General features: G+C 36.9%; 1 protein-coding gene and 1 long non-coding RNA gene across 14 annotated transcripts in view; one reads left to right on the forward strand and one right to left on the reverse strand.

Moving 5' to 3' along the window:
• ADGRG2 (adhesion G protein-coupled receptor G2) overlaps window positions 1-25831 on the forward strand; it is a 113885-nt gene that overhangs the window by 57588 nt on the left and 30466 nt on the right. The window contains exons 4-11 of one of the 11 annotated variants that reach the window (XM_053917646.2): window positions 10051-10086; window positions 12654-12701; window positions 12799-12822; window positions 14278-14316; window positions 16677-16718; window positions 19220-19273; window positions 24765-24820; window positions 25648-25703. In XM_053917646.2, the coding sequence (XP_053773621.1) occupies window positions 10051-10086; window positions 12654-12701; window positions 12799-12822; window positions 14278-14316; window positions 16677-16718; window positions 19220-19273; window positions 24765-24820; window positions 25648-25703 (355 nt within the window). Of the gene's footprint in view, window positions 1-10050; window positions 10087-12653; window positions 12702-12798; window positions 12823-14275; window positions 14317-16672; window positions 16719-19219; window positions 19274-24764; window positions 24821-25647; window positions 25704-25831 lie in introns of those variants that run through there. The other 10 variants (XM_053917648.2, XM_053917647.2, XM_053917650.2 and 7 more) reach the window with 10 other exon arrangements.
• The window catches only part of LOC112313235 (uncharacterized), an 85552-nt gene that overhangs the window by 27008 nt on the left and 32713 nt on the right, over window positions 1-25831 (reverse strand). The window lies entirely within an intron of this gene.

Here is a 25831-nt window from a genome sequence, read left to right on the forward strand (position 1 = left end):
GAGTAGTCTAGATCAGCCTCTTAGAGAAGGTGACATTTGAGCAAAATTCAAAGGAAGTTCCAGGACAAACGAAAGGACTCTCTGGAGGGAAAGTGTTCCAGGCAGAGAGAGCAGCAAGTGCAAAGACCCTAAAGTGGGGATATACCTCTTGTGTTGGAGAAACAGCAGGGAGGCCAGACATAAAAGGGTTGTCTTCTAAAACTTCCAATTTTGGAAGGATGAAAGTTTGAAATTTTGTTTGAAATCTCCTGATTTATAAATGTGGTTAAGTAATTCAAACTTTCAAAAACTTCAGTGTTGATTCTCACTGTGTGGGCAAGATAGAACTTGTCTGGAGGCTGAATTGGGATTGTCAGCCAATGGTGTGCATTTGGTGGATGGTTTACTGCATTGGGGGAGAAGTCAGAGGCAAATAATGTTAAGATCCCTTCCAATTAAAAGATTCCAGGGTTGTAATATTTCACTCATGTATGAGGCATTCAAGGTCTGGGGACAATGGGCATGGGAAAAAGGGACAGAGGAGAGATTAGAGAATATTCATAATAATACCCTATATTTATATACTAATTTATGGTCTGCAGAGTTTGTCATTGGAAGTAGGATAGAATAGAAGCTCAGAGGGTAGGCTATGATGTCAAACTATCTGGGTTCAAATTCCAGCTCTACAGTGAATTGCTGGTGAGGCCTTGAACAAGTCAATAAACCTTGTGCAGCTGCAGTTTCTAAAGCACTAAAAAGGACTGATGCTAATAAATTCACATATTTCATAGTTGTTTAAATAATAAAATGTGTAAGAAGCCCTTAGTATATTAAGTCTGGATCATAGGAAGCAGTTTTCATTATTAACACACACACATCATTTGCCTTTAATCCTTGCAACAGCTCCATGCTACAGTGAGAAGAATGCATGGGATGGTTGAGTGGATATGGAGATGAGAGATGGGGAATGGGAGGAGTTGGGAGAAATGGCCAGAGAGCGAACATTTGGTTTGTAGACTCAGCTCTATTGTTGAAACTAACTGGGTTTGTGATCCTTCACTTAACACCTGTGGGATTTTTCTTCATAAAGAATGGTTCCTTGCAACTCATATTTTTCATAATTTTAAAATACTGGATTTCTGAGTATGGTAGAAAGAATAATGGTTCCCCAAAGGTGTCCATATCCCAGTGCCTGGAACCTGTAAATATGTTATCTTACATGGCAAAAGGGACTTTGCAGATGCGATTAAAGTTAAAGACCAGGAGATGGAGAGATTATCATGGATTACCCTAGGTGGCAATATAATCCCAAGAGTTCTTAAAATGGAAGATAAAAGCAGAAGAGTGAGTCAGAGGTGTGCTGCATAAGGAGGACTCCCCAGGCCATCTCACAGTTGCTAGCTCTGAAGATGAAGGAATAGGGCATGAGCCAAGAAATATGGGTGGCTTCTAGAATTTAGGAACAACCCTCAATTTACAGCTAGCGAGAAAATGAAGACCTCGGTCCTACAACCACAGGTACTAAATTCCGTCAAAATCCCCCTCAAAACAAAACACAGATTCTCCACTAGAGCCTCCAGAAAGGCATATAGCCTGTTGATTTTAGTCTGATGGAACACCTAGTGGACTTCTGAGACTCAGAACTCTAACAACAATTTCCATTGTCTTAAACCACTAAGTTCATGGTAATTTGTTAAAGCAGTAACAGAAACTAATACTACACTGAAATTTCCAGCTTAAATAACTTGGCTGGTGTTACCAGCTATACTGTCAAATTCAAAAACTGATTAGGTATGAAAATGATGGGGGGTGATGAGAGATAAGTTCTTAGATATATTTAGTTGAAGAGGCAATGACAGTAAGGCATTCACATAGCAGTGATCAGACCACACTTGGCCAAGTGGTATTGGAGTTTGGGAGGTAGTGGCAATAACTCTGAAACAAAGTGTCAGGAAAGAAACTTAGGGACTCCATTTGAGGAGCCAGTTTCTTGAGTTTCCAGTTTCTCTGTTTGGCTTCCATTCTAAGGTTATGCATGCCAAACTCCTGCTCATCATAATTGGAATATATGGACTTTGTTTTAAAAAATCACTAGGGAGTCATACTGAGTAAATTTTATAGACACATCACAGTAATTTTATTTATTGACTTAAATTGAGACTTCAGTGAATGAATAATGCTTTAAAATTTGGTCTTTGTTGGTTTCCAAAGGAAAATCTGAAAAATTTAACTGTTTTTCCTTTCTTTGTTTATGAATCTTTTTAACAATGGAAATGTTTTGTCTCCTAAGAGTGGCATGAAGCTCAAATACATGACTCACTGGAAATGACGACCACCTCTTTGGTTGTAACAAATGGGAAGTGAGTTAGGACAGTGCCCAAGAGAAACAGAGGTTGATACTCAGGAAAATGTAAGGCCTATGGGGACATCTCTATGTTAGACCATGAAGTGTGATGTGGAGCATCATAATGAGAGGCAGAAAAAGTGAATAAAATGTTAGTCACTGAGCAATTGGGCTCCTAGAAGAAGGAAAAAAATATCAAAAGAAAAAAAAGTAGGCCAAAACAGTTTAAAAATCTCTACCAGATCTCTACCTTCATCTCCGTACATTACTGCTGAGAGCCTTATAGATTCCATGATGGGAGAGGCCAGTTCTGCCTGTGGGATGGGCTGGTCTAGCCCCTTGAACTACATTTTCACCAGGTTTTACCTCCTGATTATGAGTTCATGCCTGCCCAACCTGTCTACCCAGAGATAGACAACCAGTTTTGTGGGTTTTCCAGGAAACTTCCTTCTCTGCTCTGGCTCTCATGCTTGACTGGTTCATTTCCTCTAACATCTAAGAAAGAGGTGAAGGATTTAGCAGCAGAGAAGGTTGGAACTGTTGGTGCCTGTGGCAGCCACTGTTAGCCTCTGTTGCCCTTTGACATTGCTCTCCATCCATCTTCTTTGGTACTCAACTCTTTGTCAGTGCCTTCATGCTATTCCCTGCCTGTGCCACGTTCCCTCCCCATTCTACCTCACCTGCACACACTGATAGTGTCATTCTCAGAATAGCCAATATTGGATGTTGATTCTTCCCAATACTTTTCAACATGACTCAGTATGGTAGCTCTTTACTACATGATCACAAGAATTCAGCCAATTGGAATTAATGCATACTAAAGTGTGAATGACTGATTTTCCCCTTAGTGCTCCCAAGAGTATTTTATTTTATTTTTTATGATAGCCATTAAGCATTGTTTATTATATGCCATACCCTTTATAAAATGTTATATCTCACAACAGCCTTGTACTACATATATTATTTTCACTATTTTATACATAGTAAAGCTTTTGAGGCTCTGAGCATTTATGTTACTCATATACTTCACTGTATACAGTTTACATATTACAGTTTATAATTACAGTTTACATAATAGAAGTTATATAGACTGCACACAAAACCATTTGATTCTTAAGACCATGCTTGCTCTTTCAATTGTAACATGTAAAAGTCCTTAATTATGATATCATTAACTTAAGGTCAGTCACTGTCAGTGAGAATATATGTGTGAAGTACATGTTATCTCTAAATGGAGACAGGTTAGCTTTTTACTTATAGCTGAGACTAAAGACCATAAAGCAACATACTTATTATATACCTTACAACTCAAAACTATCTCTAGAGAGTTTTATAATGTAGAAAAAGTGATACTTTTCCCAGGTGATTCAACATCAAACTTTTATCAGCTCTAAACACAGACTTTAGCCAACAGAGGACATAATAAGATGGACCAGTATCCTGTTTTCTACTAGCAAGCTTCAGTTTTTCCATTAAGTAACCAGTGAAACAATTTTTTGTATTATATGAGAATAACTATGTTTTTTCTTTAAATTTTTTTCAATTACAGTTTACATTCAATATTATTTTCTATTAGTTTCAGGCATACAGCACAGTGAAGGGTTCCCCCTGTAATTCCAGTACCCACCTGACACCATACATAATTATTACAGTATTATCAACTATACTTCCTATGCTGTACTTTCTGTCCCCATGATTATTTTGTAACTACCAATCTGTACTTTTCAATCCCTTCACCATTCTCACCCAGTCCCCTAGCCCCCCTCCCCTCTATCAACCATTAATCTGTTCTCAGTATCTGAGTCTGTTTCTGTTTTGTTCATTTATATTCTTCTTTAGCTTCCACATATAAATGAAATCATATGGTATTTGTCTTTCTGTGACTGACTTATTTCACTGAGCATAATACCCTCTGGGTCCATCCATGCTGTCACAAATGGTAAGACTTCATTCTTTTTTATGACCAAGTAATATTCCATTGTATGTATGTACCACAGCATTTTCATCCACTTGTCTATTGATGGGCACTTGGGTTAATTCCATATCTTGGATATTATAACTAATGCTGCAATGAACATAGGACTGCTATATTCAAATTTATGTTTTGTGTCTCTTCAAATATATATCCAAAAGTGGAATCACTGAGTCATAAGGCAGTTCCATTTTTCATTTTTTGAGGAACATCCATACTGTTTTCCATAGTGGTTGCACCAATCTTCATTCCCACCAACAGTGCACAAGCGTTCCCTTTTCTCCACATCCTTGCCAACACTTACTGTTTGTTGATTTATTAATGATGGCTATTCTGACAGGTGTGAGGTGATATCTCATTGTGGTTTTAATTTGCATTTCTCTGATGATTAGTGATATTGAGCATCTTTTCATATGTCTATTGGCCATGTGTATGTCCTCTTTGGAGAAGTGTCTATTGAGATCCTCTATCCATTTTTTAATTGGATTTTTAAATTTTTTAAATAAAATATATTTTATTGATTACGCTATTGCAGTTATCCCATTTCCCCCCCCTTTATTCCCCTCTACTCTGCACACCCCCTCCACCCACACTCCCCCCCCTTAGTTCATGTCCGTGGGTTGTACATAAAAGTTCTTTGGTTTCTCCATTTCCTATACTAATCTTAACCTCCCCCTATTTTGACTATTTATGCTTATTCCCTGTACCTTTCCCCCCATTCTCCCCACTCCCCCTCCCCGCTGATAACACTCCATGTGATCTCCATTTCTGTGATTCTGTTCCTGTTCTAGTTGTTTGCTTAGTTTGTTTTTGTTTTTTTTAGGTTCAGTTGTTGATAGTTGTGAGTTTGTTGTCATTTTACTATTCATAGTTTTTGATCTTCTTTTCCTTAGATAAGTCTCTTTAGCATTTTATATAATAAGGGCTTGGTGATGAGGAACTCCTTTAACTTGACCTTATCTGGGAAGTACTTTATCTGCCCTTCCATTCCAAATGATAACTTTGCTGGAGAGAGTCATCTTGGATGTAGGTGCTTGCCTTTCATGGCTTGGAATAATTCTTTCCAGCCCCTTCTTGCCTGTAAGGTTTCTTTCGAGAAAACAGCTGATGGTCTTATGGGCACTCCTTTGTAGGTAACTGTCTCCTTTTCTCTTGCTGCTTTTAAGATTCTCTCCTTATCTTTCATCTTAGGTAATGTAATTATGATGTGCCTTGGTGTGTGCTTCCTTGGGTCCCATTTCTTTGGGACTCTCTGAGCTTCCAGGACTTCCTGGAAGTCTATTTCCTTTGCCAGATTAGGGAAGTTCTCATTCATTATCTTTTCAAATAAGTTTTCAATTTCTGGCTCTTCCTCTTCTTCTGGCACCCCTATGATTCAGATGTTGGAATGTTTAAAGTTGTCCTGGAGGTTCCTAAGCCTCTCCTCATTTTTCTGAATTCTTGTTTCTTCATTGTGTTCTGGTTGCATGTTTATTTCTTCCTTCTGCTCCAAGTCATTGAGTCCTAGTTTCCTTCCTGTCACTGTTGGTTCCCTATACATTTTCCTTTAATTCACTTTTCATAGTCTTCACTCTGTCCTCTATTTTTGCGACCATACTCAACCATTTCTGTGAGCATCCTGATTACTAGTGTTTTGAACTGTACATTTGATAGGTTGGCTATCTCTTCATTGCTTAGTTGTAGTTTTTCTGGAGCTTTGAACTGTTCTTTCATTTGGGCCATTTTTTTCCTTTTTTTTTTTTTTTTTGTCTCAGCATGCCTGTTACATGGTAAGGGGCAAAGCCTTAGGTATTTGCCGGGCAGGGTAACCCACATCACTGTGTTGTGGCACTGTATGTAGGGGAGGGGTCTAAAAGAGAACAATGCTGCTTGCTGGGCTCTGGGCCAGCTGACTTTGAGTCACTTCCTCTGCTACCCCCAAGCACATTGGGCTCTTGTGGTGGTAATCCCTAGGTGGGTGGGTTTGTGTACATTCTAGGACCCTGTGAGTTTCTCCAGAGAACTGAAGTTTCTCCCAGAGGCTGAGAGTTTCTCCTGCCACTGAAACCCCCACAGGTGTTTTGAGGCTTTATTTCCCCGCTCTGGAACCCTGGGTCATGCAGTCTGTCTTGCTCCCCAATTGCTCCTCCCAGTTTATCTGCACACAAATGTGCGACTGCCCACTGCACCAGCTGCCATCTTGTGGCCAGTCCTCTCTGCCCCAGGGACCAGTCTCCACCCTTCCCACTGGTCTGCATGAATGTTTCTTCTTTAACTCCTTGGTTGTTGCACTTCCATACAGTTCGATTTTCTGGACTTGTGGTTGTTTTTTGTTTTTAAATTTCTTGTCCTTTTGGTTATGCGAGGAGGCCCAGTGTATCTACCTACACCTCCATCTTGGCTGGAAGTCCCTATATTCAGATTGTTTGGGGCGGGGGGTGTTGAATAATATGTATGAGTTTTTAGAAATTTTGGATATTAACTACTTACCATATATATCATTGGCTAATATGTTCTCCCATTCAGTGGGTTGTCTTTTCACTTTGTTGATAGTTTCCTTTGCTGTGCAAAACCTTTTTAGTTTCATGTAGCCCCATTTGTTTATTTTCTTCTTTTGTTTCCCTTGACTGAGAGGTATATCAGAAAAAATATTACTAAGGGAAGTGTCCGAGACTTTCTGCCTATGTTTTCCTCTAAGAATTTTATGGTTTCGAGTCCTACATTTAAGTCTTTAATCCATTTTTGGTTTACTCTTGTATAAGGTGGTCTAATTTCATTTTTTGCATGTATCTGTCCAATTTTCCCAATATTTATTGAATAAATTGTTGTTAATCTGTTGTATATTCTTGTGTCCTTTGTCAAATATGAATTGACCATATAGGTGTGAGTTTATTTCTGGGTTCTCTATTCTGTTCCATTGATCTATGTGTCTATTTTTATGCCAGTACCATGCTGTTTTGATTACTATGGCCTTGTAGTATAGTTTGATGCCAGGTAGCATGATTTCTCCAACTTTGTTTTTTTTCAAGATTGCTAAGGCTATTTGGGGTCTTTTGTGAGTTGATATAAATTTTTGGATTATTTGTTCTAGTTCTTTGAAATATACCATTGGTATTTTGATAGGAATTGCACTGAATCTATTGATTGCTTTGGGTAGTATGGACATTTTAATAATGTTAATTCTTCCTGTCCATGGGCATGGTATATGCTTCCATTTATTTGTATCTTCAGTGTCTTATAATTTTCCAGGTACTGTAATTTTCTTTTACCTCCTTGGTTAAATTTATTCCTAGGTATTTTATTTCTATATTTTTATGATTGTAAATGGGATTGTTTTCTTAGCTTCCCTTTCTGATAGTTATTGGTATATAAAAATGCAATCTATTTCTAGATACTTATTTTGTAATTTGCTACTTTACTGAATTTATCAGTTGTAGTAATTTTTGGTGAATTCTTTTAGAGTTCTTTCTATAAAGTACCATGTGATCTGCAAATATAATGAGTTTTTTTTTTTTCTTTTTTTAAATATATTTATTGATTATGCTATTACAGTTGACAGTTTTTCTTCTTATTTTCCAATTTGGATGCCCTTTATTGCTTCTGTCTGTCTGATTGCTGTGGCTAGGACTTCCAGTACTATGTTGAATAAGAATGGTGAAGGTGGACATCCCTGTCTTGTTCCTGATCTTAAGAGAAATGCTTTTAGTTTTTCCCCATTGAGTATGATGTTAGTTGTAGGTTTGTCATATATGACCTTTATTATGTTGAGATATGTTCCCTCTATTCACCCTTTGGTGAGAGTTTTTATTGTAAATGGTTGCTGAATTTTGTCTAATGCTTTTTATACATCTATTGATATGACCATATTATTTTTATCCTTCATTTTGTTTATGTGGTATATAATATTAATTGATTTGCAGATATTTTATCAACCTTGCATCACAGGAATAAATCCCACTTTATCATGGTGTATGATCTTTTTAATGTATTTCTGGATTCAGTTTGCTAATATTTTGTTGAGGATTTTGGCATCTATGTTCATCAGGGATATGGGCCTCTAAATTTCTTTCTTTGTAGTGTTTTTATCTGATTTTGGAATTAGGATAATGCTGGCTTCATGAAATGAGCTTTAGAGTCTTCCCTCCTCTTGAGTTTTTTGGAATAGTTTGAGAAGGATAGGTGTTAGTTCTTTGAATGTTTGGTAAATTCACCTGTGAAGCCATCCTGTACAGGACTTTGGTTTGTTGGAAGATTTTATTACTGCTTCAATTTCATTACTTGTGATTTGTCTGTTCAGATTGTCTGTTTCTTCTTGATTCAGTTTTAGGAGATTCTATGTTTCTAAGAATTTATCCGTCTGTTGCAGGTTGTCTAATTTGTTGGCATATAGCTGTTTGTAATATTTTCTTATAATTCTCTGTATTTCTGTGCTATAAGTTCTTATTTCTCCTCTTTCATTCCTGATTTTATTTATTTGGGCCCTCTCACTTTTTTTCTTGATGAGTCTGGTTAAAAGATTTATCAATCTTGTTTATCTTTTCAAAGAACCAGCTCTCTCCCAAAAGTATTTTAAAAATTAAACTCCTTTTAATAGGCTCTTTGGTGGAATATTAAAGTGAGATATATATTGAAGGGCAGAGACTAAGAAGAGGCAATTCCAATTAAATTAGGCCACCAAGTCACTAACTTCTCTGGGTACACGGAGAAGAATCAGGTTATATACAGTTTATGTGATATGGTCCTTCTTATGTGATTTGGTCCTTCTTATGTATATAAATACATATTGAACAAAATGGGTTTCAATTGTGCAGGTTTCATTATGTGGGGATTTTTTTCAATAGATACTGTAAATGTACCTTCATTGTGATTGTCTTAATATTTTCCCTAGCTTACTTTACATGATGTAAGAATATAGTATATAATACATGTAGCAAGCAAAATATATGTTAATTAATTGTTTATGTTATTGGTAAGGCTTCTTCTGGTCAACAGTAGCCTATTAGCAGTTAAGTTTTTTGGGAGTCAAAAATTATACATGGATTCTCAATTGTGCAGGGGGTTGTTGCCCCCAGTCCCTGCTTTGTTCTTGGGTCAACTATATATATGTAGATATCCATATACACATAGAAAGACAGAAAAAGAATATATGTGAAAATGTTAATGTCATTTATCTTTGGGTAGTGAAATTATAGGCAGTTTTAATTTTCTTCTTTTTGTTTATCTGTAATTTCTGAAGTTTCCCCAATAAGTGTGTATTATTTTTCATAGAGAAAAAAATAGAATTACTTTTCTTTTAAGGAATACAGCAGTTCTTGTAGTTTATACACACAGAGGCATCTGATCTAGTTTAACACATAAGAAAGAAGTGGCTTAATAGGTATAAAGTCTGTGCTAATAGGTATAAAAAGAAGCACAGTTAATGGAAGTTTAATTTATGCAAATGTATACATTTATTTTTATAAATTGTAATGAATGTTAGCCAACAACTATAGTTCTTAGTCATCAGTTTTAGTTTAAAATGTCCTAAACCATTATATAACAAAATATATAGAGCACCGTCAACAGTTAAATTGAAAGATTGCTTTATCAGAGATACATCTTTGTAGAGAATTGAAAAGTACTGATTAGGCTGTTGAAAATAACAGCAAATTAACATACTGCCCTCTTTTGGTAGCTATATATAATTCATTTTATATTCACTCCCATTAAAGATGTTACTCTCCTACAAATTTATGCAGAAACTAAGATAATTTTAAATCACCTTTTTCCTCAACAGAGAATGCTGATAATTCCAGTTTGTTACCACTATTTGGTAAGACTGTTATTTCATGACTTTGGGGAATTTCAGAAAAATATTCCAAAAGTTCTCCATGCAATATGGCAGGTAGTCAGATACAGCAAAATTGTTTTTTTTATGAAGCTTAGTTATGTTAAATTCTCTCATTTACCCTACACCTGAAAAGTCAATAGCAAACATAAGTGGACAGGCATATTGTTCCCACATATTGCTGAACAAAACTGGGGAGTAAATTGTGGGTTTTCATTATGGTAATGGCTTAAGTTCTTCAATGTTATTTTTAGTATTCTAGTTCACAGGTCTCCTTTAGAGCATCAAGAACATAAACATGCTAAATGTTCTTATATTTAAGGGATGAGATATCCTCTTAAATTTCCTCAGTAGTCCCACTGAATGAATATGCTTCAAAAGGCTTCTAAGGGCTTAGCACTCATAAGAATGCGAAGACAAATAAATTAAAGAGAAATTTATAACCAAGACCCATCTTGGCAGGAACCAGGAACAGAACCTGCATTTGAGACTACTAGCTGGAATGGGACCTCAGGGATAAAGTGGTCCAGCCCCATCCCTTAGTTGATGACATGAAGCCTGGAGCAGCTGAGTAACTTGTCTAAGGTCACACAGTACTTGCCCCACACCACACAGAGATGTCTTCTCTGACTCCTACTTCTGTGTTCTTTGTGGTATACCATATCTTACAGAACAATCTTTTGTGGTAAGGAGTGAGTCAACTAACACTCTATTCTTTGTTGTGCGAAAATGAGCTTCAACTATTAATTAATTTAAACAAAATAATAATAGCTATTACTTTTTATGAACATACTACATGCCTAGAAGTCTTCAGACATCTCATTTTGCCTCCAATCTTGCAGCACAGGAATCATTATATTCATGTTAGAGATGAAACGCTGTGGGTCAGAGAGGATAAAACTTGTTCATGTTCACATATTCTCTGGAGCCAGACTACTTGGGTTTGAATTCAGCTGCCACCCTCCTACCCCCATTTGCTAGCTGTGTGATGTTGGGCAAGTTCTTTCACCTTTCTGTACCTCGGTTTCTTTACCTGTAAATTGGGGAGAATAACAGTACCTGTTTCATGGGGTAACTGTGAAGATATAATGAGATAGTACATGTGCCCGGCACAGAGTAAACCCTCAATAAGTAGTAACTGTCATCATTCTGGGTTATTAAGAAATGGGGCAAAGATTCATACCCAAGACTGCAAATCTCCAAATCCCCAAGCTCTCTTTACTTTGCCATTTTGCCCCCTCATTTACTTCTAGAGTAAAATGAACCACTATATTTTTCTTCTGGTATAATAGTCCTCATCAGACTTAATCATAGTGATATCTTTGCAAAATCTTGCTTGTATGGAATGGAATATGGAGCTTTGGAGGGACACACTGATTCCAGTTACGGCCTGGGTTCTGGGTGCCCTGGGGGACAGCTGCACTAACTGGAAGGTAAGAGCCAGTGTACATCAGGGACAGCTGTACCCACAGGCCTCTTCTTTGGATGGCTTCACCGATCATCAACATTTAGAAAAACTGATAGTCATTAATTAAACAACAAATTTGGCCAAGTATTTTGTTCTGCCATAGGAGCAAAGGATTCCATATCCACACTTTGAATCTTACTGCTCAGGAACCTACTTCTGAAGCAATGTCCTTGGTAATCAAAAAAATGTAGTAAATGACAAAATATGGGATGAATAATGTAGGACAGACAGGGTGTGTGTATTTCAGTCAAGGCATGAGCAGTCTAAAACAGACAGACCAGCCAAGTGACTTGACACACCCAAATGTTGTCCTTACAGGCTAAATATCAGGCTCCCCACTGCAAAGCTTAACTTGTAAAATGTTTGTGTTTACTTTTCCTGTGTATATACAGAGGTCAAGCCATTGGATCATTTTAATATTTCAACAAGTAAAATGTGTATAGTAGACTGATCCCTTAGCCTAAGCAGAATTATTCCATGGTAAATGTGTAACTTTAAAATAACTTACCAGGAAATTGTGTTAGGTAGTGGTAGCAGTGTTTGTTTGTTTTTTTAATAAATCCTGAATTCTCTAAGGGAAGAATTGCCAGACATCATTATAACCAAATGAAGCTAATGTGCCAATATCTTTCTTTTTTTTAAATTTTTATTGTTATTCAATTACAGTTGTATGCCTTTTCTCCCCATCCCTCCACCCCACCCACCTAATATCTTTCATAATTGTAGTTTGACAAACCATTTAAAGTATAAAATGTTTTCTAGAAAATTCTGGCTGAAAATATTTGAAAGTAGTATGCCTCATATTTTGTTGTGGTTCCTAAATCTATTTCCATAATATTCCATAAGTAGGATAGGCTTTGTGATAATGAGTCTTGGGTTCTTCATCTGTAAAATGAGACAGTTGGGTTCTTTCCAATTAAAAGTATACTAGATGATTATAGGCCTTGCAGGCTTAATTACATATTGCTGTCATAGAATGTTTTCCACTTCTTTTCATGATGATATCTCAAAAGTTCTAACTTCTTAAAATACAATAAATGTTTCAAAATATTAATTTGAAAAATTTGTGTTTTTTTTTCTCCAGCAGCTGACTCTATTATTGGTTTTGTCTCCTACCCTAATGGTACTCCAGGCAAGATTTTGAAAAAATTTAAACCTAGATTTAGCCCAATTTGTTAAGTTTTTTATTTAATTATATCTTTGTATTGTTTCTTTCCTCGGAACAAAAGAGGTTGAAACTACAAGCCTAAATGGTAAGAATTTTTCTGAAGCAAGTGAAAATTGATAACCCTTAATACAAATATAGGTATAATGGATGGTATTGAAGGTTTCCATATACAAAAAAACCAAAAAGGAAGACCTGCAAAATCCCCAAGACTTTCAGCCCTAGAGAGCAACTTAAACGTTCTGGTTAAATAATAAAATTCTTATTATCATAGAGGGAAGATGGTCTTCCATCACTCTAACTGTTCTGTAAAAGAAAAGAAATGTTGATCACATTTTGAGTGCCCTATTTCACTTGCTCACCAACACAACACATTTTGTGACAGGTTGCTTAAATGTGAAAAGCACATCCAGTGACTTCAATATGATTCAGCATGCCTTTGGAGGCACAGAATGTTCAAAGACAGCCTTTTTACAGATGATTTTATCAATTTTAAAATAGTATGAAATAAAGAGAAAACTGGCTACATTAAGCTGGCAAAAAGGGCAAAGAACTGGGTTATATTTGAGAGGGGTGGGCAGGCAGCACATTCTGTTCCCTCCCCTTTGTGGGTAGACAGCCTTCCATCTTATTACAGTCAAAACCCAGCACTTTTCACAATCCCTTAGTTAAAATAAGATCTCACCATGTGGTTGGCAGTTAAGGAGCTAAATAATTATAGATGCAACTCACACTGATCGAAACTGGTTTAAATACAATTTTGGTCCAAAGGGAAGGGCAAGACATTACCATTTTTATGTGCAATTACTTTTTACAGTGAAAGAATATATTCAAAATGGCTTTGGCAGTAGTTTTTGAATCCCATTTTATGTGGATAAAAGTGTGATAGTGTAATACGTGTCTTTTCCCCCCTAAAGTTGCATCCAGAATAATAAATTCTCAAATGCTTTTTGTTAAAAGAAATACCAGTAGAATAGCTTTTAAATTAGATTTTAAGTGAAACAAGATGAAAATAATAGTTCCTAAAAGTTAGTTGAATATAATGTTCAAGAGTTCCAAATTTAAACTAGAATGACTTTCGTAAGAGTAACTACATTAAGTAAAAATATATTAAGCATCCATGGGACTATCTATTAAAGTTAGTATTAACTGTGAAAATACCATATCCCTTAGAGACTTTCATTGTAATAGAGAAAAAGGGAGATAAAATATTAAACTACAAAACTACATAAATGAGTTCATTTAAATCTAATAATTACAGGAGTGTTGCTATGTTTTAGACACATAACTTGTATTTAGGAAACACATTTTGAATGAATGAATGAATGAATACTTGCTCAGGAATTGTCTCTGGGGGTTGGAGAATGGATAGTGTGTTGAGGGGATGGGCAGCAAATAAATTTGGGAGTGTCAGTTAGCTTTTGCAAAACTCTCTAATTTCTCTGGGATTTGGGGAAAAGTGAAATGTTTAAGGAACCTAGGAAGATGCATGTGTTTATTAATCATGCCAATACTTAGGCTAATTTTTATTGTTTTATTTCAGATACTACTTCAACCATGTTATCTACTTTAAACAAGACAGGTAATACCAAGTTATTTCTAAATATAATAGCTGCCTTCTGTGACTTCTTGAGTTTCTGACTTATGTGGTCTTTTGGATTAGTAAAGGTTATTTCCTTGCCCACTTCCTGTGCCTTCAACTGTTGATTTAGTACTCATTTTACTTTGACTTTGAACTGTAATTCTGGTGTCACCACACTCCAGATCTTCCCAATTGCTATGGCCATAGCACTCCATTTAAAATAATATTTTTAGTATAAGAGTAATATACCTTAGCTCACAAAAATGGAGAATAGAGAAAATATAAAGAAAATATGGTTCATCTTTAATGTTACTTTCCTAAGACTATTACTGTTAATAATTTGGTATATTTCCAATGTGTATGTATCATCTGCACATACACTGTCATACTTTACTAGATTATTAAATCTTACCCTGTTGACTTCATATTAAGTTATAAGTATTTTCTAGTGTCCTTTACTCTTAATGATAATATTCCATTGTATATCATATGTTGACCATTAGAGTTTATACTTTTTAAATAGAAATTGTTGCAGTAAATGCCCTTGTGCCAACATCTTTGCATTCGTCCCTGATTTCCATAGGATGCATTCTAAGGATTATATTTAATGGGTCAGCATTATTATATTTTAAGGCCTTTGATACCTACTGCCCAATTACTTTCTAGAGAGGATGTATCCAGCAACATTCCTGCCAGTAGTGGCTAAGAATGTCTGTGTCACTGTACCTTTGCTGGGAGCTGAGTCTATATCATATATTATTAAAATTTTCTCTCAACTTCTTTGGTTATATTTTACATTTCTGATTATTAGTGAGGTTGAAAATTTTCCCACAAAGCACTTTTGTTACTAGAACTGGAAGCTCATTTTACAGTTGTATCTTGTTTGCTCTGGAAAGTCAAGTCACAGGGCAAACAAAATAATGTATTTAAAGGATTCTTCATGACAATACAAAATGCTATCAGCCTCTATAATTATCACCAATCATTGCCCACGGGTCAGTCACACTGAAACAGAAACTCATTAATAACACATACAGAGATGAGGTTTCTGAAACTGTCAGTATAACATCATCATTCTTAAGTGCTTCTCTAAGATCTGAGCTTTGTGTTATCTTCAGAATTTCCCACTCAACATAGGGGACAGAGCTTCTTTGTAAATCTGTGCCCTGAACACAGCCTCTTCTTATTGGCCATCCTTACAGCCAGGATTTCTGAACCTGGTTCTCCATTATCTGGGAAATTAACCTTGGGCTCTGTCCCCGAAATGTGTTGGGAAGATATTTCTAAAGTTTGCTTATACCCTTTGCAACAGCATGGATGGAACTAGAGAGCATTATGCTAAGTGAAATAAGCCAGGCAGTGAGGGACAAATACCATATGATCTCACCTTTAACTGGAACATAATCAACAAAAGAAAAAAGCAAATAAAATATAACCAGAGTCACTGAAGTTAATAACAATCTAACAGTAGCCAGAGGGGAGTGGGGAGGTGACAGTGGGGACAGGGGATTACAGGAACTACTATAAAGGACACATGGACAAAATCAAGGGGGAGGGGGAGGAGAGAGGGGGGTTCAGCTGGGGTGGGGTAGAGGGATGGGGAGAAAAGGCACACAACTGTAATTGAATAACAATAAAAATTAAAATTAAAAAAAATAAAAGTGACACACACAAAAAAAGAAAAGTTGAAAACGTAAATAAATGAATAAATAAATAAAATAAAGTTTGCTTCTTCAGAATGTGTTAATATTCACCTGTGAGTCATTGATTTACAACAGTTCTGTCCTGGTTCTGCTGTGAGTTTATCGTATGATAATTGTTGGATAGTTTCAACCTCTCTGAGAATAACTGTATCCATCAATATGATGGGAATAGTATTGTATTAACTCCTAGAGAAAATAGCAGGACACTGTTGATTGTAGAGTATAGTAGCAATATTTTAGATGCTGTGTTTACTATTTCCATTAATTTTTATTCTGAATCACCTCATCTTTACAATCTATCACCTAAAGGTACTGATAGTGACTTAATTCTACATATCTGAAGTGTTATGTCCTCATTAATTTGTCTAGCAGCAACGGAGCATGGAAACTGCAGTAGAATTACACAAGCAGTGATGTGTGTAATGGGTGTGATCTAACTGGGTAAACATAGGAATCTAAATCCCAGACCCACCCTGTGCCAATGCTATATGATCTGTGTATGCGATTCCCATTCATTATGCTGAGATGACCAATAATGTCTTAAAGGTATCAACCGTATGATTTTCTTAGCACTTCACTAAAATGATACTCATGGCAAATTGTTTTTTTTAAAACAAGAAACAATTCTGCTCTAATGTTTAAATTGCTTCTTTACAGAAAAAACTAAAATCACTATAGTAAAAACCTTCAATGTATCAGGTATGACTTATCAATATCAAGATTTTCTTTTTTATAACTAAAGTAAAATTAAGCAAATGGTTGATGTTAATGTTTTCTTTCTCTTTTTTCCTACCTTTTAAAAATGAAATCTGTTCTTAATGAATAGATGTTTATGCACTGGGTACCTGAAGTTGTACTAAGTGTTTAGGGCTATAATAGCAATGATCAGACAAAATCCCCTCCCTCAAGAATCTTCCAGTCTGTGGGGAGAGACAGGGCAAACAAACAGATAATTAATATGAACATGTTGGATGCAGATAAAGGCAATGATTACACAAGCGTTTCTGACATGGTTAAGATACATGGGAGATAGAGGGCCAACAATTATCAATGGGACGCAGTTTATGAACAAAAGATTCTTAAAGAAGTGACCCTCAATCTCTTTTTAAATTAAAAAGTGGGGGGGATGTGCTTTTAGGAACTTAGGGATACATGATATGCTTAACAAAGTTTTCAGGTTGACTTAAAGCAGAGGTTGACAAACTATGGCCTATGGGCCAATCCACCTTTTTTTTTTTTTTTTTTTTTTTTTTTTATAAACAAAGTCTTATTAGAAAAGTGCCATGCTCATTTTCTAAAAATATTTTTTAATTTATTTTTAGAGAGAGGAGAAGGGAAGGAAAAAGAGAGGGAAAAAAACATCAATGTTTGGCCGCCTCTCGAGTGCCCCTTACTGGGGGCCCAAAATGGCCCGCAACCCAGGCATGCACCCCTACTGGGAATCGAACAAGTGACCCCTCGGTTTGCAGGCCAGAGCTTAATCCACTGAGCCACCTCAGCCAGGGCCTTTTTTTTTTTTTTTTTTTTTTACATATTGTCTATGGCTACTTTTCCATTACAATGAATGGTAGAGTTGAGTAGTTACAATGAGGACTTATGGCCCAAAAAGCCTAAAATATTTACTATTCGACCCTTTACAGACAAAGTTTTCTCACTCATGATTTAAAGGACAACCTGTGGCCATGTACTTGGGGGAAATTACAGATAACAGCCCTAGCAATAGGAAAGAAAATTCTCAGTATGAATAAGCAGCAAAAGGCACACATCACTGGAAATGCAGGTGCCACTAAAATTTAGAAAAATATGAGATGTGATAGAAGAAAAGCTTAGTAAGCAATAGACCGATAGTTGTAAGAAACATTTAAAGCATTAATACCCACTATCCATATATTATATAATTGTATATTGTATATTTCTAGTGAGTTATATCCATAAGTAAGTATATTTAAAATGAAATCTTTATCTTTTGATGTGGGCAACATTGCTGTGAAACAATATAGAAATCTACATGTCAGGTAACTTTTTGCATCTAAATTCAGTTTGCTCACAGAATCAAAACTTAGCTAAACTGTGATGCTTACACACCACAAGTCAACTAAATCATTCTAGCAGAAACCCTATCATACACACTAATTCAAATTACATTTTAGTTTGTGTCCAAACTAGTTCTCTTAGGAAAGAATTAAGCATTCATAAAATGCAATGGAAATAAAATAGTAATCAGGCATTGTGTATACAACTGCAATCAAACCAGACCTAACAAAGATACAAAAACATTACTTAATGTAATAACCTTTTCCCCTTGGCAGTTTGCTTAGTACATTGTCAACATTTGGCCTCCACATTTACTACATACAGTCTTCTTATACTCCACCAAAAGGATGAAATTAAGGAAAGATTCTTACAGTAGCAAACCTTAAATTCCTTTCAAATCAAAGAAGAGATGCACTTCTCCTTTCATCTTTGGTGAAAGTGTTTCTCTGGTTAACATGTATGAAGTTTTTTGTTCTAATGTGGCTTATTTCATCTCCCACCCATCTCTGCCTTTTGTGTATGCCTGTGTGGTCTGTTGTCCGGGCCAACACTGCATTTTGCCCTCACTGTAACTTTTTTTTTCTTACTGGCTAGTATCACTCATTAGATTGTAAGCTCATTAAGGCCAAAGGTCTATATTTGGAGCCTCGCAAAACCTGTAGAATATGGTAGGCACTCAGAAAATATTTTTTTGAATTTTGTAGGTTTTGCCCATGTGAAATGATATCATAACATTGATATTATTTCATACATATATTTGCATAAGGAGCTGAGACCACCATTAGTGTTCATGTACTCCCCTATCCAGAAAGAAAGGACAGTCTAAGAGTAAAGCGTATTTCATTTAAAACCTCTGTGCTCAATCTGTATTCATACTGTTCCATTTGCATTGGACAGGAGAGGGATTAATTGGGAATGGGACAAGAAATTGTAGGTAGGAGTAGGGGATCAGGCACTGATATACTAAAGAATCAAGTTCCATAGCTGACCAAGTAAGAAATGAAAACTCATTCCTTTAGTCTTTTTGGAATTTACCCAGCTAATTATATCCAACTTATATTTTTTTGTCCATGTTTAATGCCTAGATTAATTAATTCTCTTGACAATGTAGTATACAAGTGAAAGTGTTGACATGCTTAACCGGCTGGGTTGTGTTTTCTTTGCAGGAGTCAAACCCCAGAGAAATGTCTGCAATTTGTCATCTATTTGCAATGACTCAGGTTAGTTCTTGTGCATATTATATTTAGCCAAATAAATTAGCTTCATAGAGAAAAAATGGTTTTTCTCTTGTTGAGTGTGTGATGTGTGCCTCTGATTTGTCTCTTTTCATACCACCTGGCTATTATGAGTCCCAAATGAAAACAAAAGCAAATTTTAGATCTGACTAAAATTATCTTCCCATTCCTAGTGAAATGATGGATTAACTTCTTAAATATGAGAACATGAAGCTCTACAACAAATATTTTTCACCATAGTTTTAAGTCCATAACTAATACCCTTCGAGTTGATTCATGAACATAATTAATAATGAACTTAATTATTGAAGGCTACTTCTTGTGTACAAATCCCTCAAGCTTTTCCAAGGGACTTTAAGTATTATTATAGCTTAGAAACAGGATATTGTCATTTGCTAAAAATAAGACAAACCACTCTACTAGAACGTTGAAAACCTCATGTACACCTAGTTAATTGGGTGCTAATTCCACTAGTGCCCATAGTGTATTTTGCCATCTGTAGTAGACTGCCCACTAATTTCAAAAATTGAGATGGAAATCTCTTAAGAACATGCTATTTTTGAAATGAGAATATTTTCCCTCCTGCCATGGGCCAGAAGGAATGAAACAACCACTTTTCTCACATTGGTTTGGCTCTCTGGGCTCCCTTCCTTCTTGAAACCAATGAAAGCAGATGTGAAAACAGAAAAACATGGTGTGGCAGGTCAGAATTGGATCATGGGAAGAGAGCCGAGGAAGGTAATGAAATATTTTATAATATTAAAGTCTTAGTATGACTCCATTGATATAAAAAAGAAACACTCATAGGAATGTTTTCCTTTTATTCTGTTCCCTTTAACAGTTTAATAATTTGTTTGAAAAACAGAGGAGCATTCAGTAAATGGAATTAATGTGCATTCAAAAATATAAAAGAAAAAAGGAAAATGTAAGAAACAATTGCAAGTAAAACAAGTTAAGGTTGCAGAGTTTAGAAAACTTTCTGTTGAAAGAATGTTCCACAGACATTTTCTATTTGCGTGCATGTCAGATTCGCTTATATGAGCTTTCTGCTCCAGGTACGATGTAGCAGGGAAACATTATCTGGTTTTGATTCAAGGGGAAAAAACCTGCTGGATACATTTCACTTTCATATACTGTATAATTCTCTCTTCCTCCCCCACTCTTTTTACTGCACTCTCCACAATTTCATTATTTTTGTGCTTCATCTATGTTTGGACTGGTGACTAATGTCTACTTTAGTGTTGTGTCTACATGATGTTTGATACCTGTTTGAAAATTGAACATTTAGTCAAAAAAACAAAACAAAACACTGGTCATCTTGAATAACAGATGTCAGAAAGCTGGTTGGAGTAATGTTTTCCCTAATTAAATGGCTGAATCGACCATTTGTTTCAGTGTCTGTTGAAAACAACCTCATCAGGGGACCAACTTTTTTGGCACCAGAAATACCATAATATCTTGCCAGAAACTAGAAACCTTCACTTCTTGCAGGTTCCAACCTGGGTTCATTAAGGGAAATGGAGGCCAGTGAAGAAACTGGGAGCTTACCAGTCACAGTTAGGCTGAGGGTCAAAAGTTAGTGGCTTCCTGGTTGCTCTGCTACTACTGTGCTGCCAGCACATTTGTGAAACTTGACATGTCCTCAACAAGACTGAAGGATGGGGTGGAGGGATGGGGAGAAAATGCAGACAATTGTAACTGAATAAAAATTTAAAATAAATTTAAAAAATTAAAAAAATAGTTATTTCAGCAAATATATATTAAAAAGATGAATTTAATCAATTATAAAAAAAGACTGAAGGATGAATTTGGAGAATAGAGAGGTGAGGGAGAGAAATTGTGGGTGTCAACACATACGTACACACTAAATCAGTTTATATGAACTAAGATTTCTTTTCAAAAATGGATAACTAAGTCTATGCATATATCAAGAATCTTTACTTTTAATACTTATGTGCTATATTAATTGAAATTTCAATTTCAACATGCTGAGTTGAAGTTCTTGGTAGAAAAGTTGCCGAAATAGATAAGTCATGTTAAACTCTGGTCTAGTGGCTCTGTTGGTCATTTGAAGTGGAAGCAGACCATTGGGAACTGGGCTATGGGAATCAGTTGTAATTTGAGGTACAATAAAAGAAGAGAAGATGAGGAGGCCTTCAACCCTCTAGTTCAGGAGTTGGCAAACTACTGCCCATAGTCCAAATATATGTTGCTCCCTGTTTTTGTAAGTTTTATTGGCACACAGCCATGCCTATTCATTTACATATTGTCTGTGGCTGCTTTTGTACTACAACCACAAATTTGAGTAGTTTCAACAAAGACCGTATGACCCACAAAACCCCAAATATCTACTATATGTCTGATGTTTCACAAAAAAAAATTGACTGAACTCAACTCCAGTTTCTATGACATCCTTGGCCTCTTGTGCAAGAGGCCAAGTTTTTGTCTCTAGATTATGAAGTACACACAATGTACTTCTGTTAAGGGGTCTCTATTTTATTTCTTTCTAGATAGAGTCATAGCCCCTCCAAGTATACCCTGCAGGAATAGGTTGACTGAAATTGACTTCAATGTTACCTAAAGTGAGCATTTTAAGAACAGGGTTTTCTGCCATTTCTGGAATAAAAGTCCCAATGAGTTGTTTAACTGAAGAAAGGATTTGCCTTGCACTCTCTTCAGGTTTCAAAGCAAAATCTCAACTTTGTTCCTGGGAAAGATACTGACCTTGGTAGCTGTATTTTTTAAAAGAGAAAAATAAAAACACCAACAAGGAATAAATGGAATTCAGTAAGGTTGCTAAACTTCTGAGAAATACTTTTCCCTTCCTCCCTTATCTATGGAACTGCAACTATAACAACTTTAAAAGATTTTTTGAAAATATTAACTTTAGAGTTATGGTTCCCCCAGTTAGCATCTTTAAAGGAAACAAAGTTTTGATGATAAGAATGTAGAAATAAAGTTTTTTCTTTTTTCTTTTGTTTAATTGTCACTCTATTATAGTTGTCCCAATTTTTTCCCTTGTCCTCCTCTGCCTATCCCATTCCCTACTCCCACAGTCAATTCCCACATGTTGTCCATGTCCATAAGTCATTCATACAAGCTCTTTAGTCCCTTCCCCTTCTTTCCACCATTATCCCCCACCTCCCCTCTGGTCATTGTCAGTCTGTTCCATGTTTCTGTGCCTGTACTCCTATTTTGTTCATTAGATTCCTCTTATAGGTGAGATCATATGGTATTTGTCACTTTTTTAAAAAGTTTATTACTTCAGTAGTGAATTATTTTTTAAAAGATGATAAAACTCACTTATTCTTCTAGTAGAAAAGAGACAGAGATTTACCCCAGAGACAAGAAGCTACAGGTAGACAGGTCTCCCACCTGACCCAGGCTGACAGGACCCAGACCTCTCCACCTCTGGCCCAGCACCTAAAAGATGAGAGCTGTTATGGGGGGCAGCACAGGGCAGAGCCTCCTGCCACCCTAGCCAGGGAGTAGCTAGCTCACTATACAGAATGATGTCAGTTTACCTGGAGGGGGTAAACTGGGTGAAGGGGCCCCAGACACCCAAATCCAGTGCCTGGATAGATTTCAGAGATCACTGTAGTGGGTGAGGAGACAGTCAGGGCAGCCACACTAGGCGTCTCTCACTTACCCTGTTTTCTGACGTCTGTGTGAAGGGGCTGTCCCCTCAGTCCAGATGGGTGCATAGAGGGGAAAGCTCTGAGTCTCAGCTGCATCCTGGTACAAGAAGTCTGCACTCCTGGGCTGGGTTTCAGGACAGTGGACAGCCCCCTGGAGTAAAAGCCCTGTCCTGCTGGGTAAGTGACCATGTGGGGGCTGCAGTGTGTCCAGATTGATGGAAAGAGCCACTGGGGGAAGTGGCCCAATAGTTGAATGGGCTTACCCCAGGGAGGAGAGGACCCAGTGCCCACAACACCTGTGAGTGCCTTGGAGAGAAGGTTCCTGAACAGTCCCTGTTAGCAAGCCTGTCCTTGATGTGTACACACACATGCACCTCCATCCCTGAGTGTGTCTGTATACACCTGCACACACATATGCATACACGTGTTGGGGTTGTGTGCAATGTGCAGACACATGTGTGGCAACTGGGAGACTCAAACTTTGGGACTGGCTGGCTATCTGCTGAGAAAGTCCTGAAGAAGCAAGATGTAGCCAGTCTGGCTGAGTGGCTGGGTAGGCTGGCTCTCAGTGTCTCCAGGACCCTACAGTCTTGCTTCATACAGAAGAGTCCCTTTGGGAGCTGATGTTATCAGGCATTCAGAATAGGCCTGCATGGCCTCCTCATCCCTTTAGCCCTTTTTACTACTCCAAATAGCATTTCTCCTCTGCAAACCATATCAGTGGCAGGACCACTGGCTCAATCTTTGGGGTCTGTCTGATGCCTTTGACAGTCCTGATGAGAGGTTTAGCTGCAGCTTCACAGAACAGTTTATGAGGATTCTTGTGACGGGGTGGATGTCCAGGAACAGGAAATATTCTTTCCTGTTGGGGTAGAGGCCCAGCACTGCCTCTGCCAGGACAAGGTCAGCATCATCACTCCTGTGTTCAGGACCAGGATATTGGGCATGATGATGTGGTCGCTCTCCAAGCTGCTAGACTTGTCACTGGAATTGGAAGTTGCAGTAGTCATGGAAAGATACTGTACCACTGTCATTGAAGGTGATATTGCCTTTGTGCCAGAACTCACTGTACATGTATGGACTGCACTCCCACACCTGTGGCTTCTTGTCCTGGAGGATCTCATTGTGGTTGAGGATGTTGAAGAAGTAGATGGGGAGGTAGAAAAGGGACTTGGATCTCCTTCCGCTTGCCAAAGGACAGGCTACTGGGGTCAATGTGCACATTTTTGTGGACCTACTGCTTGATGATGGAAGGCACCTGTATAATCATGATGGTGCCCAGCATGGCACACAGCCTGGTGAAGCTTAGCGCCATAGCTGTCCCACAGGCTCGGGCATGGCTGCCCATGTCTGCATGCCCAGTGCCCACTCAATGCTGCTGGTACTCCACACCAGAAGGGAACAGGATTGGGAGCAAAAGCAACAGAGGTGGTGACTTCAAGGATGTGGGCTGCACTAGCAAGGCAGGCCTGGGATAGTGGCGCACCGAGGAGCAGCCCAGGAGGTGGTCAGTGGTTCAGTTTTATGCACTGTCGTGGGTACCACCAGACCATACCTGGGACACCCTGGGCACTGGGATTCAGGAAGGCTAGGATAAAATTTCTTGACAAGAGAACAAGTGTTCCCTCTTCCTGCATTCCTACATAAAATTTATAGTTCATATTTTCAGAAAATTATATTGAGTAACTTTCTCATAGAAAAGAGAATAAATGTGAATAACAGCAAAGCATTTGATGAAACTTTGTTTATAAGGTAATTTCATAATCTTTTTCTGTTATATTAATATTTGATCTCTACAAATTCAACTCTTAATTTTCTTTTTAAAAATGTATTTTTAGCATTTTTTAGAGGTGAGATAATGTTTCACTATGACGAAGAAAGCAATCTTACTCAGGTAGGTTTTAAAGATTTTTCTTATTACAATCATAGAAAATGAATTCATGTGTATTTAAGGATTTGTTTAGGGCTCAGATTTATGATATTTGGCATATTTATTTACTTTTATGACCAAATTTAAATAAACTTAGTTGTTGAATCCCTAGCTACGAGGACTTGACTTCATAATAATCATGGTATTTCATTAATAATTATATTTTAGTTTTCACTAGGTTTGCTGCTGAATGTTTATATGATGTAATTCTATTACCGGTCAAAATGTAAAATTACATTAGAAACTCCTATCAAGAAGATATATATATTGAATCAGTCTTCTGAAACTGATCCTCTTCACCCTATGGGGGATTCAGATACAGTGGTATCAGCCTTCCACAACATAGTTTGGGTCAGGGGATCCCAGTTACACATGGTCTGCTCATTCAGTGAATATTTCCTGAGTACCTACTATGTGCCAGGGATTGAGCTAGGTTATAGAAATGTAGTGATGACTGCTATCAAGTTTCCATTTTTACATTGGGATCTTTTACTTAAATCTGGGACCTTTCATGTAGAGAGCTTTAATAGTGTTCTTTTGGGGTAATAATGAAAGACGGAATGGAATAACAAAAGACAGAAATTAGCACATCACACTTGTCGATTCATAATATTTTTAAAAGAAAACAAAAACTGGCTCAGTCTATATGGATTTGATTGTTTGCAGTTAGTATTCAGTCTTTAGGGTGCAGTTCTTTAGGTGGCCAACAAAACTAAAGAACAAGTTCTTGTTAGAGAGTATTTAAAAAACCAGTATTTGTTGTATTCTTAATGATTTTGTGCTCCTAACAGAATCAAAATATGGCTAATGGCACCTTAACTGGAGTCCTGTCTCTAAGTGAATTGAAGTGAGTAATCTATTGTTTGATTTAAAACTTAAGACATCAACTATAAAAAGATATTTAATGAGCTACCTTTGCTTTTGGAAACTGAGAATAGGAAAGAGACCTAAAGGTTATAGAGAAGTGGCTCTTGA

Source organism: Desmodus rotundus, chromosome X, assembly GCF_022682495.2.
Source record: "Desmodus rotundus isolate HL8 chromosome X, HLdesRot8A.1, whole genome shotgun sequence".
Lineage (NCBI taxonomy): Eukaryota > Metazoa > Chordata > Mammalia > Chiroptera > Phyllostomidae > Desmodus > Desmodus rotundus.